At 36.8% G+C, this 27,040-nt stretch overlaps 1 protein-coding gene across 1 annotated transcript in view; it reads left to right on the plus strand.

Moving 5' to 3' along the window:
* The window catches only part of LOC118854835 (WD repeat-containing protein 19-like), a 157,633-nt gene extending 131,898 nt beyond the window's left edge, over positions 1 to 25,735 (plus strand). The window contains 6 exon segments of the mRNA XM_036765055.1: positions 1,447 to 1,571; positions 4,363 to 4,444; positions 9,121 to 9,271; positions 14,052 to 14,175; positions 20,463 to 20,539; positions 25,621 to 25,735. Coding sequence (XP_036620950.1) covers positions 1,447 to 1,571; positions 4,363 to 4,444; positions 9,121 to 9,271; positions 14,052 to 14,175; positions 20,463 to 20,539; positions 25,621 to 25,735 — 674 coding nt within the window.
* Positions 25,736 to 27,040: the final 1,305 nt, after the last annotated feature.

Genomic DNA, 27,040 nt, shown 5'->3' on the forward strand with positions numbered 1-27,040 from the left:
TCTATTCAGAAAATCCCAATGGCTCCCTATTACCTCTAGGATAAAATATGAAATCCTCTCTTTGGCATTTAAAGTTCTTCACAACCTGGTCCCTTTCTGTCTTGTCTTCTTATACTCTGTACTCCTCCGTACTCTGTCTTGTATGGGGCTATCTACTTACATGTTACCTCCTCCATTAGAATGTATGCAAGAAGTCTTTAGCTGAGTGCTTCAGAGATTTGTGATTGGCCCTAAGCTGTTTAACATTCTCTTCAGTGAATTGGATGAAGGCTCATCTGGCAGGCCCATCAAATTTGCAGATGCCTCTCAGAAGCTGGGAGAGAGAGCTAACACACTGGATAAAGAGTCAGGGTCCTAAAAGATCTCAATAGGCTAGAGTACTGGGCCAAATTTAATAAGATGAAATTTAATAGGGAAAAAGTAAAGTTTTACACCAGGGTTCAAATAAATTAAATTCAAATAAAATAAAATTATACTTAAGTATAAGATGGGGAAGATATGGTTAAATAAGTTAGTCTAAAAAAAATTTTAGTTTTCAGCAGACTGAAAGCTCAGAGTTTATGGTGAAATGTGGCAGCCTAAAAAGCCACTTTGATATTGGGCTACATTAAGAGAGGGGAAGCTTCTAGTAATAAGGTACTTTTGCTGCACTCTGCCCTGGTCAGACCACATATGGAGAATTGTATTCAGTCGTGGGCACCACAGTTTAGGGAGAATACTGATAAGCTGAAGAGGATGACCAGGATGGTAAAGAGCTTCAAGTCCATACTATTTGAACGTTGGTTGATGGCACTAGCAGTGTTTAGCATAGTGGAGAGAAGATGCAGGGAAGAAGGAGATGTGATAGATATGTTTAAGTATTTAAAGGGCATTCATTTAGGAAAAAATATTAGACATTCTACTTGATCCCACAGGGACCAGAAGCAAATGGATGGAAATAGCAAACAGGAAAATTTAGGCTTGATTTTAGAAAAAGTTTTGTAATAATTACAGCTGTCAAAAAGTGGAACAGGCTGTTTTGGGAGACGGTGGGATCCTTCCCTTGTTGGATATATCCAAGCATAATCTAGATGACCACTGGTTATGGTATAGTGAGATCCCTTTCTGGTCTTGGTTGAACTATCAAACCTCTGAGATCCTTTCCAATTCTAAATTCTGTGATTCACTTTGCTATTTCATTTTTTTTGTGAAAATATTACAGGAATTATTAAATCTTAATGAGACATACTTGTTTTACTAAATATCTGTAACATTAAGAAATGAGATTTTATTGGTCACATGTTTTACAAAGGATATCTCATTTTTATTCAAAATTGAAGAAATTTTGTGTTTAGCTGCTTAGATTATACTGATTTTCTTGAATGTTTATAAAGTCCTAGATTTGAACTTTATATTTTACTATTTTGTGATTTTTAATAATTACATATAATGCAAACCATTTTCCAGGAAATTATCGAAATGCCCATGATGTTCTCTTCAGTATGTATGCAGAACTGAGAAACCAGAAAATTAAAATTCCATCTGAGATGGCCACAAACCTTATGATTCTGCACAGCTATATTTTAGTGAAGGTAATTTAATTAGAAATTTGTGATTTGCACATTTTAATAAAATATAAACATTAAATGTCTTAGATATCTATAACTAAATTCTATTTGTATATTTATGCCCAGCCATTAAAAATTTGTTGAACATGTTACATAATGTAAGTATCTTAAAAACATATTTTATGCTCCCCTTATAGACTTGTCATGTGTTATATTTGTTAATGTATAAACATCATTTTGAAAGCAACAGAGTCCACATCTTTTTTATATTCTTCAGTGCCTACACAGTGCAAACTATATGTACCCAAGTGAAGTGGCCTGGAGTCCTCTCAACATGGCACCCTGAACCTGGGCTATGCCCAGCTTCATTGTTCTCTTTGGTACTCTGTGCTAAGCCATGGCTTATAAGCCCCCATTTGATGCTTCCCTTTTACCAGACCAAAGGTGTTAATTACACGGAACAGTTGTGTAACTGACAAGGAAAACACCCACCCCAATCACAGAGGGGCAAACAGTCTCAAAGATTCCCATGTCTCTAATGAGAGAAATAGCTCTTGTTACCCTGACAGCTCACACTAGCAGGGTTGTGTCTCGAATGGAGCAACCTTCTGCCTCCAGATATGCCACTCACTGTTTCCCTGAGGAGCTGGCCGTGACAACTTGTGGGTTGTTTTGCTGCTCCTACCATCTGCAGTTTCTCCATTCAGTTGTTGTTGCTGGGCAACTTCTTTCTCATGGAATGTTTTCAGCTCTTTTGTGAGGCAGCTTGGAGCCTCAGGGCCATTTCAGCTCTAAAGTCATATGATAATAGGATCATAGGGTGAGAGCCAGGAGGGATTTTACAGGGCATCTGGCCCAGTCCCTTCATTTTACAAATGGGGAAATTGAGGCAGGGATGTTAAGTGACTTGTACAAAGTAATATAGTTAATATCAAAAGTGAGATTTGAACCCCAAACCTCTCATTCCAGAGGCAATGTTTTTTCCACACCTGTAACTTGGCCTCAGAGTTACTTGGCAAGTTTTTTTTAAAATTACTTCCCTCTCTGTGGGAATTCTCCCACGTTTCTTTACATATTTGTGTTGAGGTGGCATAATTTCCCTTCAGTTTCCATCATGCTTTTGATTAATATTGCAGGTCCATACAGATTATCCTGAAACTTAGCTACACTGAAGGGAAGAAGTAGAACTAATGACCTTTGTCCTGTATTCCTGCAACTATGTTCAAATCATTGTCCCTATGTAAACCCATTATCATCATCCATTAATACTAAATGGAAGTGTATCTTTTTAGAAAAACAAAAATGAAAAAGCCATAAAGAGTTTATTACCTCCCACATTGGTTACTAAGCAGATTCATCTGATATATCATCTCCAAAGTAGCTTTCTCTGAGAGTATAGAATGAGTAGGTAGTGGATTTTCTCTGGGATGGAAACAGGTTGCTATTGAGAGCACTTATCTGACTCTGACAATGTCCTCAAGGGAATTTTAATCACTTTGTACCCTGTTAGTCAATGGTCTCAGAAGTGGTAGTTTAACTAGATGACATCTAAGATCCCTTCCCACTCTAAATCTGAGATTTTAGGGACAGTTTATTCTCTGTGCAAATAAGTGAGAAGGGGAAGGGGTATAGTAGAATTTTTTCTTTGCCATTGTTCAAAATCATATACTGTAAAATGTAGAGGCAAAATTAAAAAGAATATGAAACACCTCCATTTAAAAATTGAGAACTTGTCTCTATTATGTGACATTTTTTGAAACATAGAAAACTTAATGCATAAAAAATGACTCTGGTGTGCTCTGGAATGAACCCAAATCCTCAGAGTATGCCCAATAACATGTAACCTCAGAACAATCCTAGCTCTTGGCATTTCTTTAGCTCAGAAATGAGCTAAGGACAATTCAGTTCCATTCCATACACAGCCTGTCACCTGAAAAGCGCTGTGTGAGGTGCTAGGAAAGATAAAAATATAAGACACAGTCTTTAGTCTTATCAAACTTACAATCTCGTAGGATAGATACAAAACTATAAAATGTGACATACTACATAATTTTGTGTAAGAGAAATAGAAATGGCTTTCTTAAGAAGGGTCATTTTGTACTGGGCAGGAGAGGGAAAGCTTTATAGACTAGGTAACATTTGATCTGGTTCTCGATGGCTGGTGGATAGTTTCTCCAAAGATGGAAGTGGGTGCTTGGAGACAATGGAACGAGCTTCCAAGCACAGGGAAGAGCATAAGCAAAAGACATCCATGGGAGATGTAGCAGATCTTCAGGCTAACTTGGACACTGATCTATTCTTATAGCCAGCTGGGAACCTCTAATCATGAAATCAGGTTAAAATGGAATTATCTGTTAATTGGCTTATGGGGCAGGATTATATTGTTTGACATTTTCTCCTGCCCCTTTAACTATTTTTGTGACTCTTCAGTGAACCTTTTATTTAAGTTTCTTTATCTTATTCAATTTGAGGAATGAGGGACTCAAATGATACTCTAGAAAGGGCCTGAATGGTTCATAATATATTGGTAGAATCACCCTAGTTGATTATGAAATCTTTAATAGATGAGAGTCTCTGTACAAAGTCATGGCTAATTTAATTGTGCTGAAAGTATTTTTGATTATTTACTCCTGAATATTGATTGCATGAAACTATATTCCCAAATCTGTTGCCACTCTGTATTCTTATAAATAGAGTTTAAAATTTTTCTGTGTATGTTTGTTTTAAGCACTTATACATGCCAATAAAAACTTTAAAAATGTATTCGTATATATGATAGCTAACAGGCTAGAATACTTCACATTATTTATTTCAGATTCATGTTAAACGTGGAGATCACTTAAAGGGAGCACGTATGCTTATTCGTGTCTCCAATAACATCAGCAAATTCCCATCACGTAAGTGCCAAATACATTGTCTTTTTTCCAGACATCATTCTTTGTGTGTGTGTGTGTGTGTGTGTTGTGAAAATTAATCATTCCTTTGTTCAACATTTGATTGCTTTTTACATATAATAAATTATTCTAAGTACTGGGTGTGGGGTGGGGAAAGGGAAGATAAAAAATAAGACTCCTACCCTCAAGGAGTTTAAAATCTAGTAGGGAGGTAAAACGTGCACAATGTAAAGTCATATGAGTCATACATATAAAGCACCAATTTTCAGAGGAGGAAGAGATCACTCACTAGAGGATGTTCAGAGAAGATTTTATGGAACATGTTGACCCTTGAATGATAAGGAGAATTTCAATAAGGAGAAATCCTAAGATAAGGCCATTGTAGGTGAAGAGAATAACGTAAATAAAATTGGTAAAATTAGAAAATATGGATGTAAGGAAAGTGTATGGCATTTTATGAGAGGAGTAGATCATTTTGGATAGAATGTAGAGTTTGTCTGAAGATAGTGAGTAATGAAGTTGGAAACGGTGTATTGGGTCAAATTGTAGAACTCTTTAAGCATCAGGTTAAAGTGATTAGAACTTGTTTGGTAAGTAATGGAAGAATTTTTAGCAGAGGTGTAACAAATCAAGAAGTTCTTTAGAAAGACAAATCTGTCTCTGGCGCGCATGATTTTTTTAGAAGGGGGAAAAGAAGATGTTGAATTAATCCAGGTTATGAAAATGGAAGAGATAGATGTGAGAAAGATTATGTTTTCCTATCTCCATTCTCTTCCACTTACCCCTTTCCCCCATCCATCCACCCATCATACTGATGCTAAGCTAATCTTTATAATGTACAGATTTGATAGTATTAATGTATTGTTAAAAAAGTTTTTTAGCACCCTTACCCCATCTCCCCACCTCACCCACATCAATAACATATATAATACTATCCTAAAATTCAAGATCTTTTACAATTTGCTTCCTTTCCAAATTTTTAACTTTATCTACACAATTCCTTTTCACACAGCTACACTCCAGTCAAATTGTATGATCCACTGTTCCATGAACAACCATTCCAAGCTTTCATGATTTGGTAGTTTTGCTCATGCTATTCTCTAAGCCTTTCCTCACCACCTCTACCTCTTGAAATCATACCTGTCTTTCAATTCTTTTGTTAGATTATCTGATTCTTTGCCTTTGTTGTTGTTGTTTAGTCATTCAGTTGTGTCTGACTCTTCATGACCCCATGGACCATAACATGCCAGGTTCTTTATCCCTCATTATCTCTCAAAGTCTTTCCAAGTTCATGTTCTTTGTTTCCATGATGCTACATGTCCATCTCACCCTCTACCATCTCCTTTTCCTTTTGCCTTCACTCTTTCCCAACATTAAGATCTTTTCCAATGGATCCTGTCTTCTCATTACGTGGCCAAAGTATTTAAGCTTCAGCTTCAGTATTTGACTTTCCAGTGGATAGCCTGAATTAAGTGTTGATTGATTTGATCTCCTTACTATCCAAAGGGACTCTCAAAAGTCTTCTCCAGCATCATAATTCGAAAGTGTCAATTCTGAAGTGTTCAGCTTACTTAACAATCCAACTCTTATAGCCACACATTGCTACTAGAAAATCATAGCTTTGACTTTATGGACTTTTGTTGGCAAGATGACATGTCTGCTTTTTAGTATGCTGTCCAGATTTGCTTTCCTTCCAAGGAGTGTTTTCTAATTTCATGGATGCAGTCATCATCTGCAGTGATCTTTGAGCCCAAGAACATAAAGTCTGACACTGCTTCTATTTCTTTCCCTCTGTTTGCCAGGAAGTGATGGAACCAGTTGCCAACATCTTCGTTTTTTTATGTTAAGCTTCAAGCCAGCTTTTACACTCCTCTTTCACCCTTATCAAGAGGCTTTTTAATTCCTTTTCACTTTCTGCCATCAGAGTGGTATCATCTGCATAGCTGAGGTTGCGGATATTTCTTCCAACATCCTTAATTCTGGCTTTTGATTCATCCAGCCTAGCATTTCATGTACTCTGCACTTTTGTTAAATAAATAATGTGACAATATCCAGCCTTGTCATACTTCTTTCCCAATCTTAAACCAACCATTGGTTCTATGTTTGATTCTATCTGTTGCTTCTTGGGCCACATATAGGTTCTTTAGGAGACTAGTAAGATGATCTGGTATTCCCATCTCTTTGAGGACTTGCCACATTGTGTTGTGATCCACACCTCCATCAAAAATGGCCTCTCCCTCTTTGGAAATATGCAAATATGTTTTAGTATACCATTTGTATATTTATCTTAACTCCTCTAGGAGAGTCAGGATGACTTGGGTTCAACTTCTGTCTTACACACTAGCGCTGTGACTCTGGGCAAATCTCTTAATCCCACTGTGCTACAATTACCTCATTTATGAAATGAGGGCGTTGGAGTCCAAGGCTTTTGAAATCGCTTCTAGCTTTAAATCTATGATCCTAAGACTGTAAGCTCCTTAAGGGCAGGGATTTCATTGTCTTTGTTTGTTTTTATATATTTCTCAGAAGCCAGCATAGTGATTTATACATTATAGGTGCTTAATACATGTTTATTGAATTTGAATTTTTTAAAAATTTAATCACAAGATTTGGCAGTATTGTGATAAAGGAGAGGGTGGAGTCAATGATGATGAATCCAGCTTTTTAGCCTTGGTCTAGGAGAATGGTAGTGTGATCGATAGATGGTGAATTTAGTTTTAAATATATTACCCTTAAGGTGCTAGTGGGATATTACGTTAATGAACATGGGAAGATCTTTCCCATCCATTAATAGGCCCATATGACCTGCCTAAGTCACGTGAGCCTGTGGTGGGAGGAGCTTGCTGAACAGTAGAGCAGGAAGGGGTGGAGCAGGAAGTTGAAGTGAGTCAGAGCTGGGAGAAAGACTGTGGGAATTGTGGCTTGGATAGAGAGAGAGCAGGCAGCAGCAGCCGGCATGAATGAGAGAGGGAGTGAAGAGAGTCTGCTTGTGGGGAGCCAGACAGAGGAAAGGCTTGGGGATGGTGGTGCCCCCTGCATGGATAATGTGTATAGATTTATTTGTTGCTATGATGGATTTGACTTTCTGGTGTTGTAATAAATGTTTTTGTTTCATCTTCTATGGAGAGTGTGTTTTATTTTGCAATTCAGGACTATGCTGGCATATTCATAGCAGCCGCTGTGTGTATCACCTTGGCACTGGAGATATTTGCAGAGTCTTTGAGAGCAGGGACCATGTACTACTGAGCACAATGCTTTGCACACAATAAGCACTAGATAAATTTTGTAGAACAAATGAATAAATCAACAAAATGTTTAATAGACAACTGGTGTGGGTTAGTGTGTAGAGAAATAAGAATAGATGAATTAGGACAGATTATTGTGAAATGTCCTCAATGATCATGCCCTCTATGGTAGGGGCCCCTCAGGGTTCTGTTCTGGGCCCTCTTTTCTTCTCTTCTCCCTCTATACTGCTTCTTTTGGTGATCTCATCAGCTCCCATGGATTTACTTGCCATCTCTATGTTGATGATTCTCAGATCTACCTTTCCTGCTTCAATTTCCCTGGTGACCTCTAATCTCACTTCTTCAACTGCCCTTTAGACATCTTGAACTAGATGTCCAGGAGACATCTTAAACTCAGTAAGTCCAAAACACGTGTATTAACTTTCCTCCTAAACCATTCTCCTCTCCTACCTTCCCTTATACTGTAGAAGATAACACCAGCCTCACAGCCTCAGAGTCACCCTGGGCTCCTCACTATTTCTCACCCCACCCCATTTTCAAGGCCTATTGATTTTACCCCTGCAACATCTTCCAAATTTACACCGCCCCTCCCTCCTTCTATCCTCTGACGCAGCCGCTACTCTTGTACAGGACCTCATCATCTCATGCCTCGATTTATACAGTAGCCTACTGGTGGGTCAGCTTGCACCAGCTCTCTTCCCCACTCCAATTTGTCCTTCATTCAGTTACTGAAGTGATTTTCTTAAAGCGCAGGTATGATCGTGTTATCCCACTAGCCCCCTCAATAAACTCTAGTGGATCCCTATTGCCTCCGGGATTAAATTTTAAAATTCTCTGTTTAGCATTCAAAGCCATTCATAACCTAGCCCCCTCCTACCTTTCCAGTTTCCTTATACCTTGCTCCCTGCCACATACTCTTGGAGTCAATGACGCTGGCCTCCTGGCTGTTCCATGAATGAGACACTCCATTTCTTGACTCTAAGCATTTTCAGTGCTTCTCTTCCATGTCTGAAATGCTCTCCCTCCACTCTCTTCCTTTCTCAACTAAAATCCCACCTTCTATATGAAGCCTTCCCCATCTCCTCTTAATTCCAGTGCCTTCCCTCTGTTAATTAATCTTGTCTAGAGCTTGCTCTATACATATTTGTTTGCCTGTTGTCTCCCCCACTAGTTTATAAGCTCCTTGAAGGCAGGGACTATCTTTTGCTTTTTTTTATCCCCAGGATACAGTGCCTGGCACATAGCAGGCACTTAATAAGTTTTTATAATAAAGAAAATTGCAAAAAATTGTTTAAAGTAGTCATTATAATAAGAACATTCACATAGTGAGATATTTATATGCTTTATAACTTCATTTAGCTAAGCCTAATTCTTTTCTTTTTAATGTTAAGAAATAAGGAAACACAATTTTTCTGTTTTTTACTTGCATTGCAGATATTGTGCCAATTCTGACTTCAACAGTAATTGAATGTCACAGAGCAGGTTTGAAAAATTCAGCTTTCAGTTTTGCAGCCATGTTGATGAGGCCTGAATATCGCAATAAAATAGATATGAAATACAGAAAAAAGATAGAAGCAATGGTCAGGTGAATTTTTTTCTGGTTAATCTTTATTATATATGTATTATAGATAGAGATATATAAATATATGCACCAGGAGAGAGAGGCATAGTATAATAGAAAGAATATTGTAGTGGAGAGTCAAGAGGTCTGGGTTTTTAATCTTGGCTTTTTTGCCATTAATTGGGTGATCTTAACCAACTAAGGTTTCAATTTTTCTCATCTGAAAAATGATGGGATTGGGCTAAATGATTTCTGGTATCTCTTCCAGCTCTAAAATTCTAGGATATTTTTGTTGAATTTAGTGGCCATAAGGTAAATTGCCTCTAGCAGTCACTGTGAGCTAGTTTGGGGGGAAAAGTTTGAATTGTTTTTGACATACTGAATTAGTATTAGACTTGTATATGAGATATCCAGCTTGAAATGTCTAGCAGGCAAGTGGATGTATGGAACCGGAATTTGTAAGATAGATGAAGTCTGGAAATAAAATTTGAGCATCTTAGAGGTGATGATTATAGTCTTGGGAATGAGTTAACAGAAGGAAAGTTTGCAGGAATAAAATAAAATACATAAGTGAGGGAAAGTTTGATGGAACAAAATCAAAAGACAACGACATGAGGAGAGCATATGAGTATGATTCAAGTGGTCCAAGTCAAAGAGTGTGACACAAGACAAAGAGACTGACTTTGAAATTAAAGTGCACAGGGGAGCTCAGTGGTGCAGTGGATGGAGCACTGGCCCTGGAGTCAAGAGGATTTGAGTTCAAATCCAGCCTCAGACACTTACTAGCTGTGTAACCCTAGGCAAGTCATTTAACTCCTATTGCCTCCCCTACCCCCCAAAAAGAAAGAAATTAAAGTGCATAAGGATAATATAATATAAAAATCAAAGGTTTTCCACAAATCCACCATGAAATCACAGGCCTAAATTCCATAGCGAGGAAGATGGTATAGAAAATTTGGAAATAGAGGGAAAAGTTAGAATCCACAGGATGTTGAAAGAAACCACAAGTTTAACTCAAACCCCAAGAAAGAGTGGTAAAATTTCAGTATTTTAATTTCAAACAAATAAATATTGGAGGTAGCCAGGAGAAAGCCCTTCACGTACCAAGGAAATAAGTTTGGATTTCTTGAGACATTTAGGCTAGTAGTGTGGGGGAACAAGACAATTAATACCTGTGTTAAAAACAAAATTGTGCTCAAAGCTGCCTGGTTCTCTCCTCTATGCACTCAAACAATTCCTGGAAAAATAAGCACAAGTAGTTGCTTCATAGTGTCCCCCCTACCAAGTTTACTCCTGGGTGTGAACTTGATAGATAAGCTGCTGCATCGCTGTCAGGATGCTTGTCTCAGTTGCCAGGTCAGTGTCGGCTAAGTCAGGTTGCTCCTGAGGGCAGGCTTCTCACCAAACTTGGCTGTTCTGGCTACAGTAGACTCTGCTATAGACTCCAGTTGTTGGATTTTTGATGATTCTTCTAACCCTTTGAAGTTCTTAGCTGGGACCTTTCCATCTTTAGTACTTATTTACCTAGGATCAGGAAAGAATAAACACAACAGAGACAGAAGTAAAGTAGTACCTTGCATTCACAGCTGACTGGCAGCTGGGTGAGAGGGCAAGAGGTTTACAATGGTTCTCATCATGTTTACCAATACCGTAGAGAGTGCATACATTCCAACTTTTTGTATGCAGTCATGGTTCAAGACAATGTACAAACAAAATTAATGTACAGGACAAATAGGAAATAATTAACTAAGGGAAGGCACTCAAATTAAGAGGGAATGCGGAAGGTGTCTAGTAAAACAAGGGATTTTAGTTGGGACTTAATGGAAGGTGATAAGGACCTGCACTAGACTGATGGCAATGTCAGAGGAGAGAAGGGGTGTATTATAGAGATGTTGCAAAGGTGACATTGACAGGCCATGGCAGCAGATTGGATATGGAAGAAGCTTGGCCTGACCCCTTGCAGTCTAACCTCAGGGAATATGTTGAGCCCAGCAGGAGATGGACAGCACAAGGTGCTTGAGCTATGGCTCCTCTTCTCACCTGAGGGGGCTGGCAATCAGGTAGCAGTAGGATGAGTTTACTAGTTGTGTCATCTTAAATACTTTAACGTTCTGTGATTCAGTTTCCTCATCTATAAAATGAGATGAAATGTAAATATAAAATAATAGAACCTACCTCCATGCATGCTTACCAACACTAGCAACAACTGCCAATCAACTGCCACCAAAAGAAAGACACAATCAGTTGTAGCTCAGCAGTCAATTAAAAGATTTTTTTCTAGCCAATCAGTAAACAGACAGGAAAGAGAAGATACCTGTATGTACTCTAAACTGAGATGGAAAGAGTCACCACTACTCGTTTTGGGAAGCAAATTCATGATGCCTCCATAAAGATCCTGCAGCAGGCAGAACACAGTTGTGCATACGTTAGGCACTGATCCCTCATTGACCAGTCATTACTTCTCTTGTTCCCATTATAGTATAAAGTAATAGCTTAGAAAATTAAAACAACAAAATCATTAGCATTTATATACAGCTATAACAAAAATCATGAAAAAATAATAGGGAAAATATTCAAAATAACCATAAAACATATAAATATCTGGGAGCTGATGTACCAGAAACACACAGTGAATTCATATAAGTTTAACTATAAAATATTCTTTTAGAAAGACAAATAATGAAAGACATTCATATTTGGTTCATTGTTGAATCAGCCATCTCACATAATACAAATGGTGATGCTACTTAATTTACAGATTTAGTGTGTGTTAATCAGTCTACCAAGGAATTATTATGTTGGACAAAACAATAACAAAATTCTTTTGGAGGAGTAAAAGGTCAAGAATTTAAAGGAAAAATTTTAAAAGTTCTACTTCTAACATGTCCTGGCTATGTTACCCTGGGCAAATTACTCAATCTCTTACTACCCCAGGCAACTCTACAAGACTATAAATCACAGAATAATTATTGATTTGTTTTGGTGGAGAGTGTGTTGTCCCTGAAAGGTCCTTACACTTATGAAATCATATACCTAGACCAAAAATACAAAATAAAAAATTAGCAGCAATGAAGCATTTCTAGCTTTATCAATTGTAAACAGTATAATGCAGCAATCACCAAAAATATTTGGTATTGGTTAAAAATTGTAAAGTAGATTAGTGAATTGTTATTGAAGCAAATGAACACAATAGCCTAGTATTTGATAAATCTAAGAACAAAAGTAACTTGGTAAAGTTTTCCCTGCTGAAGAAAAACTTTTAGCTAATTTGGAAAATTGACACAATTTGACAATTAGACTAGCACAAAATAATTTCCAAATGGATAAATGACCTAAGTGCCAAAGGTCACATCATACAAATATTATAGTAAATATAAGGAGTTATCTTGCAGAATTATGTCTAAGGGGAAAATTCATAACCAAAAAGGAATGGGGGATATAAAGACAAAATAGACAACTTGAATTAAAAAAAAACCAAAATACTTTTTCAAAAATGAAATCGATGCTTCTAAGCATGTTGTGGTGGAAAGAAGGCAGGATTTGGAGTCAGCAGACTTGGATTCAAATCTCAGATCTGCTTCTTAGCACCTATATATGACCTTACTTAAATCTTTCTCAGCTTTGCTACCTTTTCCATAAAATGAAGGATCAGATAACTTCTTAGGTCTGTTCCAGCTCTAATGCTATTAATAATCTGTGATTCTGTAGTCCTAGAATAAGAGATGTTGAGTTGGAAACACATTTACATCAAACTTTTCTGGTAAAAGCCTAATATAAAGATACATATGGAGTTGATACAAATATATAAAATCACAAACCATTCCCCAGTAGATTAATGGTCAGAGGATATGAACAAACACACTCCGAAAAAGGAAATACAAATTATCAACAGTCATGTTAAAAATGCTCCAATTCATTAATAAAAAGAAAAATATAAATTCAAACAACTCTGAGGTAAAATGTGAGATAATAACCCTCAAACCATTAAAAAACTGTAAGATTGATTAGTATGCTGAAGCAAATGAACATTAAATTGGCAAAGTTGATAAAGGATAGAAATAGTCAATGTTATATGGGACTGTGGGAAGTCAGGCACAGAAATATACTCTTGAACGAGATATAAACTGGTTATTTGTTCAGAAAAATAATTTGGAGTTATGTAAGAAAATGTACTAAATTTCCTATTATTTAATCCAAGGATTTTTACTACTAGGAATATACCCCAAAGAGGTATGTCAGAAGGTTGTGAGGACCTGGGGATTATGAAGTGCTAAAAAAATAAAAAGCATTAAGATAGCCAGTCATAGTATCTCTGTTGGGTAGGGAGACAATTGACACTAGGAGTTTAATAAGACTTATATGAATTTGGAAGGGGCTAGAAGAATAGAGATCTTTTTGAAAACAAAGACCAGGTTCTGTATGGCTGAATGGACTAAAAGAAGTAGAAGGAAATTTTAATCAGAGAGGAGAATTTCATGTTTTAGTTCTATTAATGCAAAGAATTTTAAAATCCTATAATTTTTTCTGTACAGTTATTTAAATACTTTTCACAATGACCCTTTGGATCAGTTATAATATACAGTGGGAAAGCACAGCAGATAGGTTGTAACTTGTACAACCTAGATTGTACAACAAAAAATCAGAACTGGAAGTAATTATCTAAACTTATGTGTAATTTCTATAGTTTTCTTTAAGGAAGTGCTACTATTCTTAAAAGGATATAGTCTTATTACTTATACCAAATTTTAGGAGAAATGAGGTATATAATTAATTTTAAAGCTATCCTTTTAATTTTTTTTAATAGGAGACCAGATACATCAGAGACAGAAGAGACAACCACACCATGCCCATTTTGTGAATTCCTTCTCCCTGAGTGTGAACTACTCTGTCCAGGGTGTAAAAATAATCTCCCATACTGCATTGCAACTGTAAGCTTCTTAGAAATGTATTTTACACAGGAAGAGGATTGATAATTTAAAAATCTTTTTTTTCTATTAGGGTCTTTCCTTTTTTATCTTTTCTAGTATTTTATAAGACGATCACTATCTTTTCATAAGAGGAGTCAAAACATAAGCTGTCAACACTATTCTAGACTTAAGTAGTTAAATTTAAGTCATTTAAAAAAACCACTAGATCAATGTTAAATATTTCTGAAAGAAATGGGCATGGATTTGTGAAGCTCAATTCAGATCAGAGTAAACCTCAATTAAAATAAATAACTCATCTTGTGTATGAAGGTATATAAAGCACCAACTTTACAACCACCCTGTGGCTTAGATAGTAGAAGTGTTAATATTACCATTTTACAAATGAGGAAATTGAGGCCCAAGTTCATGTCCATAATCATGAAATTAGTGAGCATCAAAAGTGAGATTCCACACAGGGATCCACTGAGTCTAAGTCCAGCACTCTCTCCACTATAGTAGATGGGGTGTTAAACTGAGAAACATTTAGCAATTCCTGAAGGTTTAGAGCATTTAGCTGAAGTATGGATTATACTCAACAATCCAACCAATACTTACTAAACAGCTGCTAAAAGCTGGGCACCTTATTAGGTGTTTAGAATATAAAGATGAAAAACATTGCAATGGATTTTTAGCAGGAAGCTTATTTCCTTGGTGAAGAAAGCAAAATAAATGTTTCAGATCCTCTCTCAAAGTGTCTGCACATTGAGCCTCTAATAAGGCTGGATTTTTGCAGCACAAATTCACTATGGAGAAATTGGTCCTAAGAGCCACCAACAAGAATAAAGGATGCCTGAGAATTTCAGTTCAGCAAGTACGAAGTGCAAGAAAAATTTTGCAGGGAATTGCATAAAGCACTTGATTTTTATCTTTCTACCATGGTCAAGTAACTGATATTTTCCTTAAATTAAAGTGATAGCTTAAATTCAGGTGAGCTTCTCTCCTAGAAAAAGGTAAAAGTGCTTGAGTGCCTCTTCTCTCTTCAGTTTACCAAGAGTTACATGTCTTGAAAAAGTAGAATTGATGTTTTAAAGTAAAAACAAAGAAGAAGGAGGAAGCAGACAGTAATCCTGACCTGTGTCAAGAGGTTTGGTGAAAAAAAAAGAGATATAGAAGACAGGGAAGAAGAAGAACCATCGAACATGGAACTAAATAATTGATATAAAGCTCTTCCCAATGAGGGGATAATGATACCCTTCCAGGAAGAAAGATGCTTGTCTCCTAAGAAATTGTGATGTGGCATCACATAACCTGGAGTCAGGAAAACTTGAGTTCAGATTTGGCCTCAGGTGCTACTAGCTGTGCAACCCTGGGCAAGTCACTTAACCTCTTTTTGCCTCAGTTTCCCCAACTGTTAAATGGGGATAATAACAGTACCTGTCTCTCAGTATTGTTATGAGAATCAAATGAGATATTTGTAAAAAGCTCTTAGCACAGTTCCTGGCAAATAACAGCACTATAGAAATGCTTATTCTCTTCCCCTTTTCTTCCCTTCTCTTCCTCTCCTAAAGTCCTAAAAACCTAAAAATGTGGATCTCAAGGAAGAACCAGAAGAAAGATCATCTAGAGACAGAATACAACCCAAAAGGTCTAGTGAAAGTATATCTGCCTGAAATCTTACCAATCTAATCAAAAGGGCTTTAAGCAGAAAAGGTAATAGGTAGAAGAAAGCTATCTAGACGTAGCTAAAAATCTAGATGTCATAGAAAGTAGTGGTAACATAAGAATAGCAGTAGTGGTGTCCAGTAATTCACAGAAGACAAAATCCAAGGACGGAGCCAGCAATAAAATTTATAGCCTCAGCTATCTATCTACAGATGCACAAAGTCATAGTAACAAGCAAGATGAACTAGAGATTTTCTAGGAGACAAATTTGACTTCATATGACTCACATTTGCTGGGGTAAAAAACACGGCTGGACTGTGGCTCCATTCCAGCCTCCAACTCTTAGAATCCCTTGCTTCATTGTAGACACATCTCACCCTTCCTTCCTTCTTCCTCTTCCTTCCTCTGGAGGAGAGAGTGGGGCTGATGACTACCCAACTCTGTCTTGCTTAAATCCAATTCACTCGTAAGTCAAGACACCCCACTCCTGATGTCATTGTCCTCTTCAGAACAAAGGCTGGAACAACAACAATGATCCTTCCTCTGTAAAACCTTTTCTCAGCTCTTAGGATCATTCTCCATAAGGTTATCCTCTAGTGACTTGGTATTTATCAAATAGGTTCTCATTCATATATTTTCTCTCCCATTAAAATGTAAGCACTTTGAGAGTAAGGACTATTTTTGCTTTTTGTCTGTATCCTCAGAACTTAGCACAGACAGGCCTGTAGTAGAGGCTTAATAAATGTTTGTTCATTGATTGGAAGAGTATACCTTATGCAAAAGAGAGAGAATAGATAAAAGAGGGTGGAATAGGGTGTTACTATATATACTCAAATGTACAGTTGTGGCAGCTGATATGTCTAGTCTGGCCGTATGTGTTATCCTTGAAAATTATTATATAAATCAAAGGAAAACACTTGAAATTTAACCTGGATATCTTTTGATCACATCTTTCAAATGGTTAAGAAAAATGAAAATGACAGAAGTTTTAGATCTCAATGTGGTTTAATTTGAAAATGGCAACACTGAGATGAAGCTATCTGCATCATATACTAGTTAATAATGGCAATAAATACTATTAGTAGTAATAATAAGAGCTAGCATTTATATAGCACTTAAGATTTATAAAGCACTTTACACATGTTAACTCGTTCCATCTTTGCCATAGCCTTATGAGTTAGGTACTCTTATTATCCCCATTTTTCAGATAAGAAAGAGACTGCCCAGAGTTACACAGCTTCTAAGTTTCTGAAGTAGTATTCTGAGGAAGGCTTTCTCACCCCAAGTCTAACATTCTATCCACTGCACCACCTAGCTGTCCATATGAAGACAGAAGTGAAACCATGCTTCACTTAAGCTTACTCATTGTCCCTGATGCCAGTTGGGAGGAGAGGTTGAAGAAGATAGACTAGAAGAACCAAAACAAGAAAATGAAAATGTTCACATGAATGTAGAGAGAAATAAAGAAGAAAATTTCATATGGAAAAGATGAATTATAATTTATTCTTATCATTGGAAACCCTTCTCGAAGTAAAATATCAGAATCGTGGGTGATTGGAAGAATCATGTTTCATTTTTAGGTGAATTTTTAAACATTCCTTAATATAAATGTGTATTATTTATTCAGTGAAAATCTTGTCATGTATGCCAAAGTTTTTAAAAAACCAACATAATTACTGTGCTACTCCAAAAGCTTACCATGCCACAGACTAGCCTTTCAGTAGTTAATATTGTCACTTCTAGGTCAGTTACTTGGGGCCCTATTATCCTCCAGGCCCCCAAAGATATGCAGTAGCTACTTAGTTGGCAGTTGCACCTATAATAAATTGACTGCAGCCACCATTACCACTAAATTTCATTAGAATTAAAATTAATCTCGTTCTCCCCCACCCCCCACCATGGTGGTACCCTTAATTTGGAAAAAAAAACATTTAGTGCTTCTGCATTTTAGTACAATAAAATGGATTTATAATCTCTTTAAAGCCTATTGTAGTGATACCTAATCAATATTACCATTTGTTTATTGCATTTTGGATAGTGGGAATAAAATTAAACTCATAAACAATATGATGATTTTCTTTACAAAGCTATTACATACTTAGAACTCTGAATATACAAGTTTTCACTTTTGGATAGTTCTACTTGTTAATAGTTATATTGAGTCAAAATCTACCTTTATGTGTTTTCCAACCATTGCTTCTAGTTTATATGAATGGCATCAAGCAGAACAGCTCTAATCTTACATACACAAACCTTGAATAGTATAAATCTATTTCACTTTATACAATAAATATATTATTATCATTCCTAACTAAAAGTCATATGTAAAATAAGTTCAGATGTATTTTTTTCTTAGCTTTTACAGAGAAATATTTACTTAGCAATGTGGTATTAATGTGATTAAAGATCTTCCCTACCCATTAATCCCATTAATAGGTCTCAGGTGGAGCTAGTCAAGGGAAGCTTGATTAGGGGAGGCTGGTTTGTAGGAAGGCCCACACCCTCTTCCTAATTAGATCATGAGGATTGTGAAGCCCTCTGGCTCTAAAAAGGGTATATATACACTGAGGGTAGCTGTTAAGCTCCCTCTCAGAACTTCAGGAAGAGAGGATGCAGGCAAGCAGGCAGCTAGGACTTGTGAGTGAGTGTTTACAGGAAAGCCCCAGCAGAAGGAAAGGTTATGGTATGGCTTGGCTCCCTGCTGTGATAGTGTGTTTTAAATTCTTTGCCGTTGTAATGAAGTGGACTTGCTGGTTTGGGGATATAATTCCTACTATGTTGAATTGGAGTTATTGAGTTTGGGATCTGATCCTCCGGTGTCTGAATAAATGTTTTACTTCTGCCTTCTATATGAAGAGTCTCTCATTCTGTGATACAGAACTATACAGGCATATTCATGGTCACCATCAATATTGTGACACTTGCCTTACTGATACAAGCAGGTATAGTGAGAAAGGAAGCACAAACATTTACCCCCAAATGCCTCAGAGGCACATTCTTTTCTATAGCACCTTAGTCTATGCGAAGAATGGGATCAAACCTAACAGTTCCTCCACAGTATTGGTCCCACAAAGTTCACATCCAATGCGGTACACTGGCTGGTTGAGTTCATGTTTCAGTTACCTTTGGGATGGGTACTGAAAATTGCTCTTTACTCCCCAGGGCCTTTTTTTTTTTTTTGAGATTTTTTAGTTTTAGTTTACAACACTCAGTTCTATATAATTTTGAGTTCCAGATTTTCTTCCCCGCTCTCCACTCCCTCCCCAAGATAGCATGGAATCCGATATATCTTCTACATATAACTTCACATTGAACTAATTTGCACCATAGTCAAGTTGTAAAGTGCTATGTCCAATGGAATGAATCATGAGAAAGAAGAAACAGAACCAAAAAAAGAAGATTGTGAAATTCCTACGTTTATTCAAGTGAAAGAGACAGCAGTAGGAGCACTCAGATCTCATGGTGCCAAGTCTTATGCTCTTTTTTTCTTTCAGAGGCAAATAGGGTTAAGTGACTTGCTCAGGGTCACACAGCTAGTAAGTATCTGAGGCTGGATTTGAATTCAGGTCCTCCTGACTCCAGGGCCAGTGCTTTGTCCACTGTGCCACAATAGTTGCCCTACCCAGGACCTTTATGCTAGTCTGAATGGCTCAAAAGCCTAGCTTGGACTCTGCTTTTTGACCTCCTGGTGACTTATTCTCTTGACCTTTTGAAACAAAGCTCACAAAATCATAGCCATCGCCAATTTCCTTCATCTAAAACAGAAAAGAACAAACATTGAGGCAAAGAACTGAAGCACATATTCATAGGCCATATGTGAGCCTTGGATGGAGAGGACCTGAGGCCTCTTCCCTTTCTTATCTCACCAGAATGCAGTCAGGCAGGAAAGAGTGAGAACAAAAAGGCATGCCCTATGGAGTGACCTGTTTAGGAAGTAGAGTTTAGATTTATTGCCCTGTCACTCCATAGGGCATGACAAGAACCATAGGAGAATTTTCAGGGGAGCAGATTTTCAACTTAGTATAAAGACGTCCTTAAAATTAGAGCTGATCAGTAGTGGAATGGCTTCTCATATGAACAGTGAACTACCCATCATTATTGGAGGTTTTCAATCAGAGATCATTGCATCACTGGGGAGGAAGTTAGACCTCTAAGATTAATTTCATCTCTAACTTCATTTCTAAAATACAGTCTCACTCTGTAAATGAATCATCTGGGTAATCTTTTTGTAAAAAAAGAAATCAATTATTAATTGGTTTTATCTATCTTTGTAAATCTATATTTTAATTTATCAATTAGATATATGTCAAATAGTTAAGCAAATACAACAGATAATTTACTTAGTACAAAAAACATGACTATTTTAAAGCATTTTAATCCCTGAGATGCTGTATTACTTATTAGCTGTTAGACAAGTCTGATGTTTAATTTTAAAATGAGGAATTACACCATTACAATATTTTACAATTACAATATTTTTTAAAAATTGAGAGATGTAAAGTAATGAAACTTGAGGAAACTTAATATTATCTGACCATAGGTCATGGTAAGAGATTTTGTGAATTGGCAGACTATATAAAATGTAGTATGAAATAAATTATTCAATCATTATTCAAATAATTTTTCTGTAAAACTTTTATTTAAAGGGTAGACATATGATAAAGGATGATTGGACCGTTTGCCCTTACTGTGACTTTCCTGCTTTATATTCAGAGATGAGAATGTAAGTTTGAGTTGTTTTAATTCTAACACTTTAAAACCTCCCAAATATCACACTTTCTCATTTCAAGCTATCTTTTTGTTTCTCTTATCTAACTGCTTTTGTGCAATTTTCCAGGATGATTTATGATTTGACATCTTAATTAGTCTTACACCTTGCAATTTGTACTTATTACTATACTTTTTGAGCTTTTTTTATCCAAAGAAATTTTGTTTTACACAAAATTAAAATTTTTATCGGCTCTTCTTAAGGTGTGTCAGTAATATCCTAAAAGTAGGTATAGGAAAGAAATTTCTCCATTGCTTTTCTTAAGGGACTTTTTATCTTGAAATTTTTATGGAGCATTAAAAATATGAAAAGTGCTTTGAAAACTTATCTTTAATGTACAAACACAAGGTCTTATACTTCAGTATGGATACACTGGAGATTTATGATTACTCAGTCAGCCGATAATGAAGAATTGCACTATTGTATACCACTGTGTGGAAGCAACTAGGTGGCCCAGTGGATAAAATGCTGGGCCTTCAGTCAGGAAGACCTGAGTTCAAATCTGTCTTCAGACACTTACTAGCTATGTAACCCTGGGCAAGTCACTCAACCTCTATTTGCCTTACTACTGAACAGGGAAATGGCAAACCATATCCTTGCCAAGAAAACCCCACGGACGGTGTGGTCCATAGGGTCATGAAGAGCTGGATACAACTGAATAGCAACAGCAAATACTATTAAGTATAAGATCCTATGCTAGACTTGGTGTAGGATACAAAGGGCACAGTTCTTGCCCTAAAATGCATATTTTTCCTTTTGACATACCAACATCGAGGAAGAGATGCATTTAATAGCAAAGAGAAAATCTTTTTTGAAACAGATCAAGTTACTATAGCAACAGGTATATGTTCTTTTCTGCTGAACGCATCAGCCTCAAGGAAATGGGTTGCTAAGGCAACTAATGTATATTTTCTCCACTTACTGCAAGAAGCATAAAAGCCAGGTGATTGGTAAGGAAATAATTTTGGTAATATTTGTCATCAGAATTTCTAAGAGGATGGATTACCATAGAAACTAGAAATTAATGAAATGGAATTTTTTGGCAATTAGTAATGTTACAGTTGACCAAACTCATTGTCCCATGTGTATAAAAACAGTAAGTATTGTTTTACATGTATATGGGACATGTTGCTAAGTAGGCACTATATAAATTTAGTAAGCATGAAAAAAACACCTGCTGTTTACTTAAAAATCTAATGGGGAAACATGACAAAAAGATAGTTCTTTCTAAAACAGATTTAAGTGCAAATATATAATGAAACTGATCTCAGTGATATGGAGACTCCCTCCAATGGTGCAGATTGTTGCCTTCTCATACTGTGATTCTTGAACCTGACAGGGTGGGGGGGGTGGAGGGGGGTGGGACAATTTTTGCTGGAAGAGGGAGGTGGTCTAGACACTGTTCTGGGAGCCTTCCTTTGGCGCTCTGGACCTTGTATGGATTCCACTTTGTTACGAGGGCTCTGCATGTGCATCTTGTGTCCCTTGCTCTTGACACATGACTGGCTCAGCTACTTTTCTAGGTGTCTAACTCTTTATACTATTCTTTATACTATAATACTACTTTATACATGGATGGCACATATAAATAATAAACTGTAGCTGACTTGGGCCTACCATGGTTCTCCCCATTGCCCTTTGGGTAATCAACAACTTTCATTCTTCAGAGACTATAGTATATCTATATCTATATCTATACATATATATATCTCTATACACATATAAATATATATATGCACATACATATACACTATACCATATACTATATGTGTGTATGTATGTATGTATATATATATGTGTGTGTGCGTGCATGTGTGTGTGTATACACACACACACATACATATATATATTAATGGCTTGCAGCCATTCAGCATCACTGAAAAAGTGCTGTTACTAAAAATATAGTCTCTCATTTCAGGATGAAGCTTAGGGATCATTAAAGAATATTGTATAGTTTCTTAGAGTTATACATTCCTCTTCCTATTCAGTTATGGTCCAGTTTCCTCATTGAAGTTTCTGTTCAAGATATATGTATTTAGTGGGCAAGAGCTATGGTTTGTTCAATGAACCGTCTTCCTTTATGTGGTTTTTCCTTTGAGGACAGTTAGAGTGAACCCTTTTCAGTGATGATGGGTCTCATTTAGGTGACTGTATTCTTCCAGTGATTGATGTAGTCAATATAATATCATCCATAAACAAGAAGTATGCGAAGAACTTCACTAGATATAGGGAGTTCTTCAACTTGGACTCCAAGTTGAACTTTTCCCATGATAATGGCAAAGATCTTTGTGGAGTAGACATCTCCCCATTTTATGCCTTGCTTGGTGTTAGTAATCAGAGGCTAATTAAACTGTTTTCTGTTTGTTAAAAAATGTGATCTTTTTTTGGTGATGTCATCTGATGCTTATTAAGTACACTGGCTCCAAACTCTTTTCTCAAAGGAAAATATTAATGAAATATAGATAAGAGGTCTCTCATTCCTTACTCACTGAATATTAAAGTATTTGAAGTATATTTTGATTTAATTTGGAGAGTCATAAGAGGTTCTTCCTCTTCCTCCTCTGCCACAGCTATTGATGCGTAGGCTGCAGTTACCTTCATGATGGCCTCTTCCCAATCTTATTGTGAGCACTGTAACAGCTGACCACGATCCTATGAAATAATGTATCTTGTTGCCTTGATACATATTTACACCAACTCTACCAACTCCTTTATTTTTCTTTCCAAGGAGAAAGCTATGAGCCATCCTTTCATTGAGAGGAACTTTCCTTTTATCTACTTACTTCATTTATAGTGAAAATGTTAATATTGATATGATTCACTTCCAACAGAAATATATCTACTTGCTGGGCACTGGTCAAGCACATCAACAGCTAAGTTAAAGATTGGAGGCATGCTAAAAAAACTGATTCTTGGTACCTTCTGTTCCCTTGTGCTCTCTCCATTATGTGCACTCTCACCATTATGGTATAAGTGAAAGATTTTGCAGAGTACTAGGGACTGTTTTGCATTTTATTTTCATTTGTTTTGTAGATTGTCATAGCCAAAGAATTAATCATATGCTTGCGGCCTTTCCAGCATGGCAGAACCTGCCAAAACTTGAGGGCAGGGTTTATGTTTTTACCTTTATATCCCAGAGGCTTAGCATAGTACCTGGCAAGTAATGCTTGATAAATGTTTATTGACTGTTGACTGACTTTTGTTAGCATAGCCTTTGAGAACTTAGGTTTATCTCTGTAACATGATGAGGCATCACAAGAACACTTTGTGAAGGAATGCCATAAATGTATTGGTGTTGAAGGGAGTTCCCACATTGTGGGAAATCTCACTGTTAAAATCACCGATATGGACATAGTGGGGAGAGAGTGAGGGAAAGGAGTGAGAGGAAGCTGACTGTACATCTTAGGCAAGAAGTAGTAGATTATGTACCTTTAATGACTTAAACAGTTGCTGACTCCACTCTTGATTATTCTTTTCAATGAAGATGGCCCAGTGACTCTTTATATTATTAACTTTGTATCATCAATAATGATTATGTGCCTTACACAGTTTAATAATAAACATATGTTTATTGAATTGAATCAAACTAATATTTGGTGATGACTTGCCTTTAATTTAAAAAAGAGAAAACTGTCTTATGTATGAACAACTCCTCCGAGAATAAAATTCCTTTTAACAAAATCTGCCTTGGAGAAGCAAATTTGAACAAGTTCCAGTCCTCTTAGTTCTGGGTCAGTGACAGTAGGGGCAGCAGCAGCGGAGGCAATGATGCTACCTCAGGGACAGGCTTTTCATGGGTATGCCTAGGAACAGGAAGAGCTACAGCCCAAGGATCCACATGGGCCCAGTCATCTCTGAGGGATCTGTCAACTGGACTGTGTTGTATGTCAGAGAATTATCCCCAGAGATGAAGTAGCACCAGGCAAGCCAAGACTGTTGCTTTCCTCCTTTGAAGGGGATGGAAAGGATGCCTAAGTGATAGTGTCCTACAAAGGGGGAGGGAATCCACATCCTGAAATGGATTCTCTGCCTCTTGTTGTTCTCACTCAATCCTTTCTCAGTTGGTTCCAACTTTTTGTGACCCCATTTTGGGTTTTCTTGGCAAAGATACTGGAATGGTTTGCCATTTCTGATTTTACAGATGAGGAAACTGAGGCAAACAAGGTTAAGTGACTTGCCCAGGGTCACAGACCTAGTTAAGTGTCTGAGGTGAGTCTTTTTTAATTCCAGGCCCGGCACTCTTATCCACTGCACCCCTAGCTGTAATGCTTCTGAACAAGAAGTGAAAATTGTTGTAATGCATCCTCTTCATTAGTAGTTATCCTTATTCTGAAAGTTATGAACAGTTCCTTTTATTATTTTCAGACTGAGGGATATCTGGTAGCAAATCATCCCTCAAACCCTTGCTGGTGGAGTTTGCCAACATAAAGAGACAGCAGGGCTAATAGGTGATAAGACAAAGTTATTTTTTTAAAAAGTAAAAAATTTAACTTCCTAATATTTTTAAATTTTTTTAAGAATGAAAAAGTAAGGGAAAATTTTTTAATGAAACCATCAAATGATGCAACATGATTCATGTCTTACTTTCAGGAGAAAAATTTCCAGCTGTACATAAAATATTGGCAGTTTGAGTGATATCCTAGGGGTTGTTTTACATCAAGGGCTAGACATTCTTACCTACCAACGTAGGCTAAGCATGGAGAGAATTAGGAAGTTAGGATGACCCCAAGAGCAGCTTTTCTTAAGGTATTTTTCAGAATTAAAACTATGGAGTGAAATAAGGAGAGCGATAGGCAATAGGAAATACAACCCTTTTTCTTTTCCCAATTAGGAAGAATGGTTCTAATGAATACCAGGGGTATATGAAGTGAGCTCTACACCAAATTAGAAATGAGGGGTAAAAGTTCTAATGCTAGATAGGGGAGATTCTCTTGGGAATGGCACTCAGTGGTAAATTATAGTTAATGCTGTATACTTTTCTAGCAAAACCAAATATTAACATACAATTTGTCTCTAAATGTTTTTTTTTAAAACAGAATGCTGCATACAGAAAGCACCTGTCCTATGTGTTCAGAAACATTGAACACTGCTAATATTAAAAAAATAGCTGACTGTACACCTTATCTCAAGCCAGAAGCAGGAGATCATTAATGGTTTCAGGTAAATATTGTGGCAAATATTTTATCAATGATGATAAAAAGTAATCTTAAAAGTTCTAAGAACGTATTTTATATTTTAAAAGATTGTTCATTTCATATCAGGAATACTATCTAGCTGTGTAGGTGACTGTGGGGTAATAAGTTATCCTTATCATTACCCCTTTCTGTGGACATAACACTATATGGAAATTTAGAGAGTATAGTAAAATCCTAATGAGTTTAAAATCTAACAGGAGAGATAGCAAAACATCTAGTGCTAACAAAAACAAAGATTTAGATTGAAGCATATATTCTTATACGTGTTTTTAAAATATACACAGGAGAAAATGGGGTAGAGGGATATAAATAATATTTAATTGTCCCAAGATATGTCAATGCATGGGATATAGATTAATGAATTTAATGGGATATTTTAATATATTAAAAGTTTATAGCATGAGACTACTAGAACACAGCAGTAAAGGTTACACCTTCTCCAAAAGGGATAAAAATGATAGGTTACTATAGTAGCACTATATACATATTTATATGCAATGATTCTATGTCATCCCATCTATCAGTCAGTAAGCATATATAAACACCCACTATGTGCCAGGAACTGTGCTAAATTCTGGGGATACAAAAAGAGGTAAAAGACAGTCCCTGCCCTCAAGAGTTCACAATTTGATGGAGGAGACCACAGACAAATATGTACAAACAAACTATATAAAGGAAAAAAGGATATAATTAAAAGAGGGAAGCCATTAGACTAAGATAGGTTGAGTAATGCTTCCTGTAGAAGATGGGATTTTAGGTGTGAAGCCAGGAGGCAGAGATTAGGAGGAAGAGTATTCCAAGCATGGGGGACAGCCAGAGAAAATTCACAGAACTGAAAGACTGTCTTGTTCCTGGAACAGCAAAGAGGCCACTGTCACTGGATCAAAGAGTATGTGGTGGGGAGCAGAGTGTGAGAAGACTGTAAAGGGTGTGTGTGTGTGTGTGTGTGTGTGTGTGTGTGTGTGTGTGTGTGAGTGTGTGTGTGTGTGTGTGTGTGTGTGTGTGTGTGTGTGTTTGTTTTATGGAAGGACATGAAAGGACCTGCATTATAGGAAAATCACTTTAGAGGCTGAATGGCAAATGGATTGGAGTAGGGAGAAACCTGAGGCAGGCAGATCCACCAGCAGGATGACTGTAATAATCTAGGGGAGAGTTGATGAGGGCCTGCACTAGGGTGGTGGTAGTATCAGTGTAGGGAGGGGGGCATATTTGAGAGATGTTGCAAGGGTGAAATTGACAGGCCTTGGCAACAGGCTGAGAT

This window comes from Trichosurus vulpecula, chromosome 6 (genome assembly GCF_011100635.1).
Source record: "Trichosurus vulpecula isolate mTriVul1 chromosome 6, mTriVul1.pri, whole genome shotgun sequence".
Lineage (NCBI taxonomy): Eukaryota > Metazoa > Chordata > Mammalia > Diprotodontia > Phalangeridae > Trichosurus > Trichosurus vulpecula.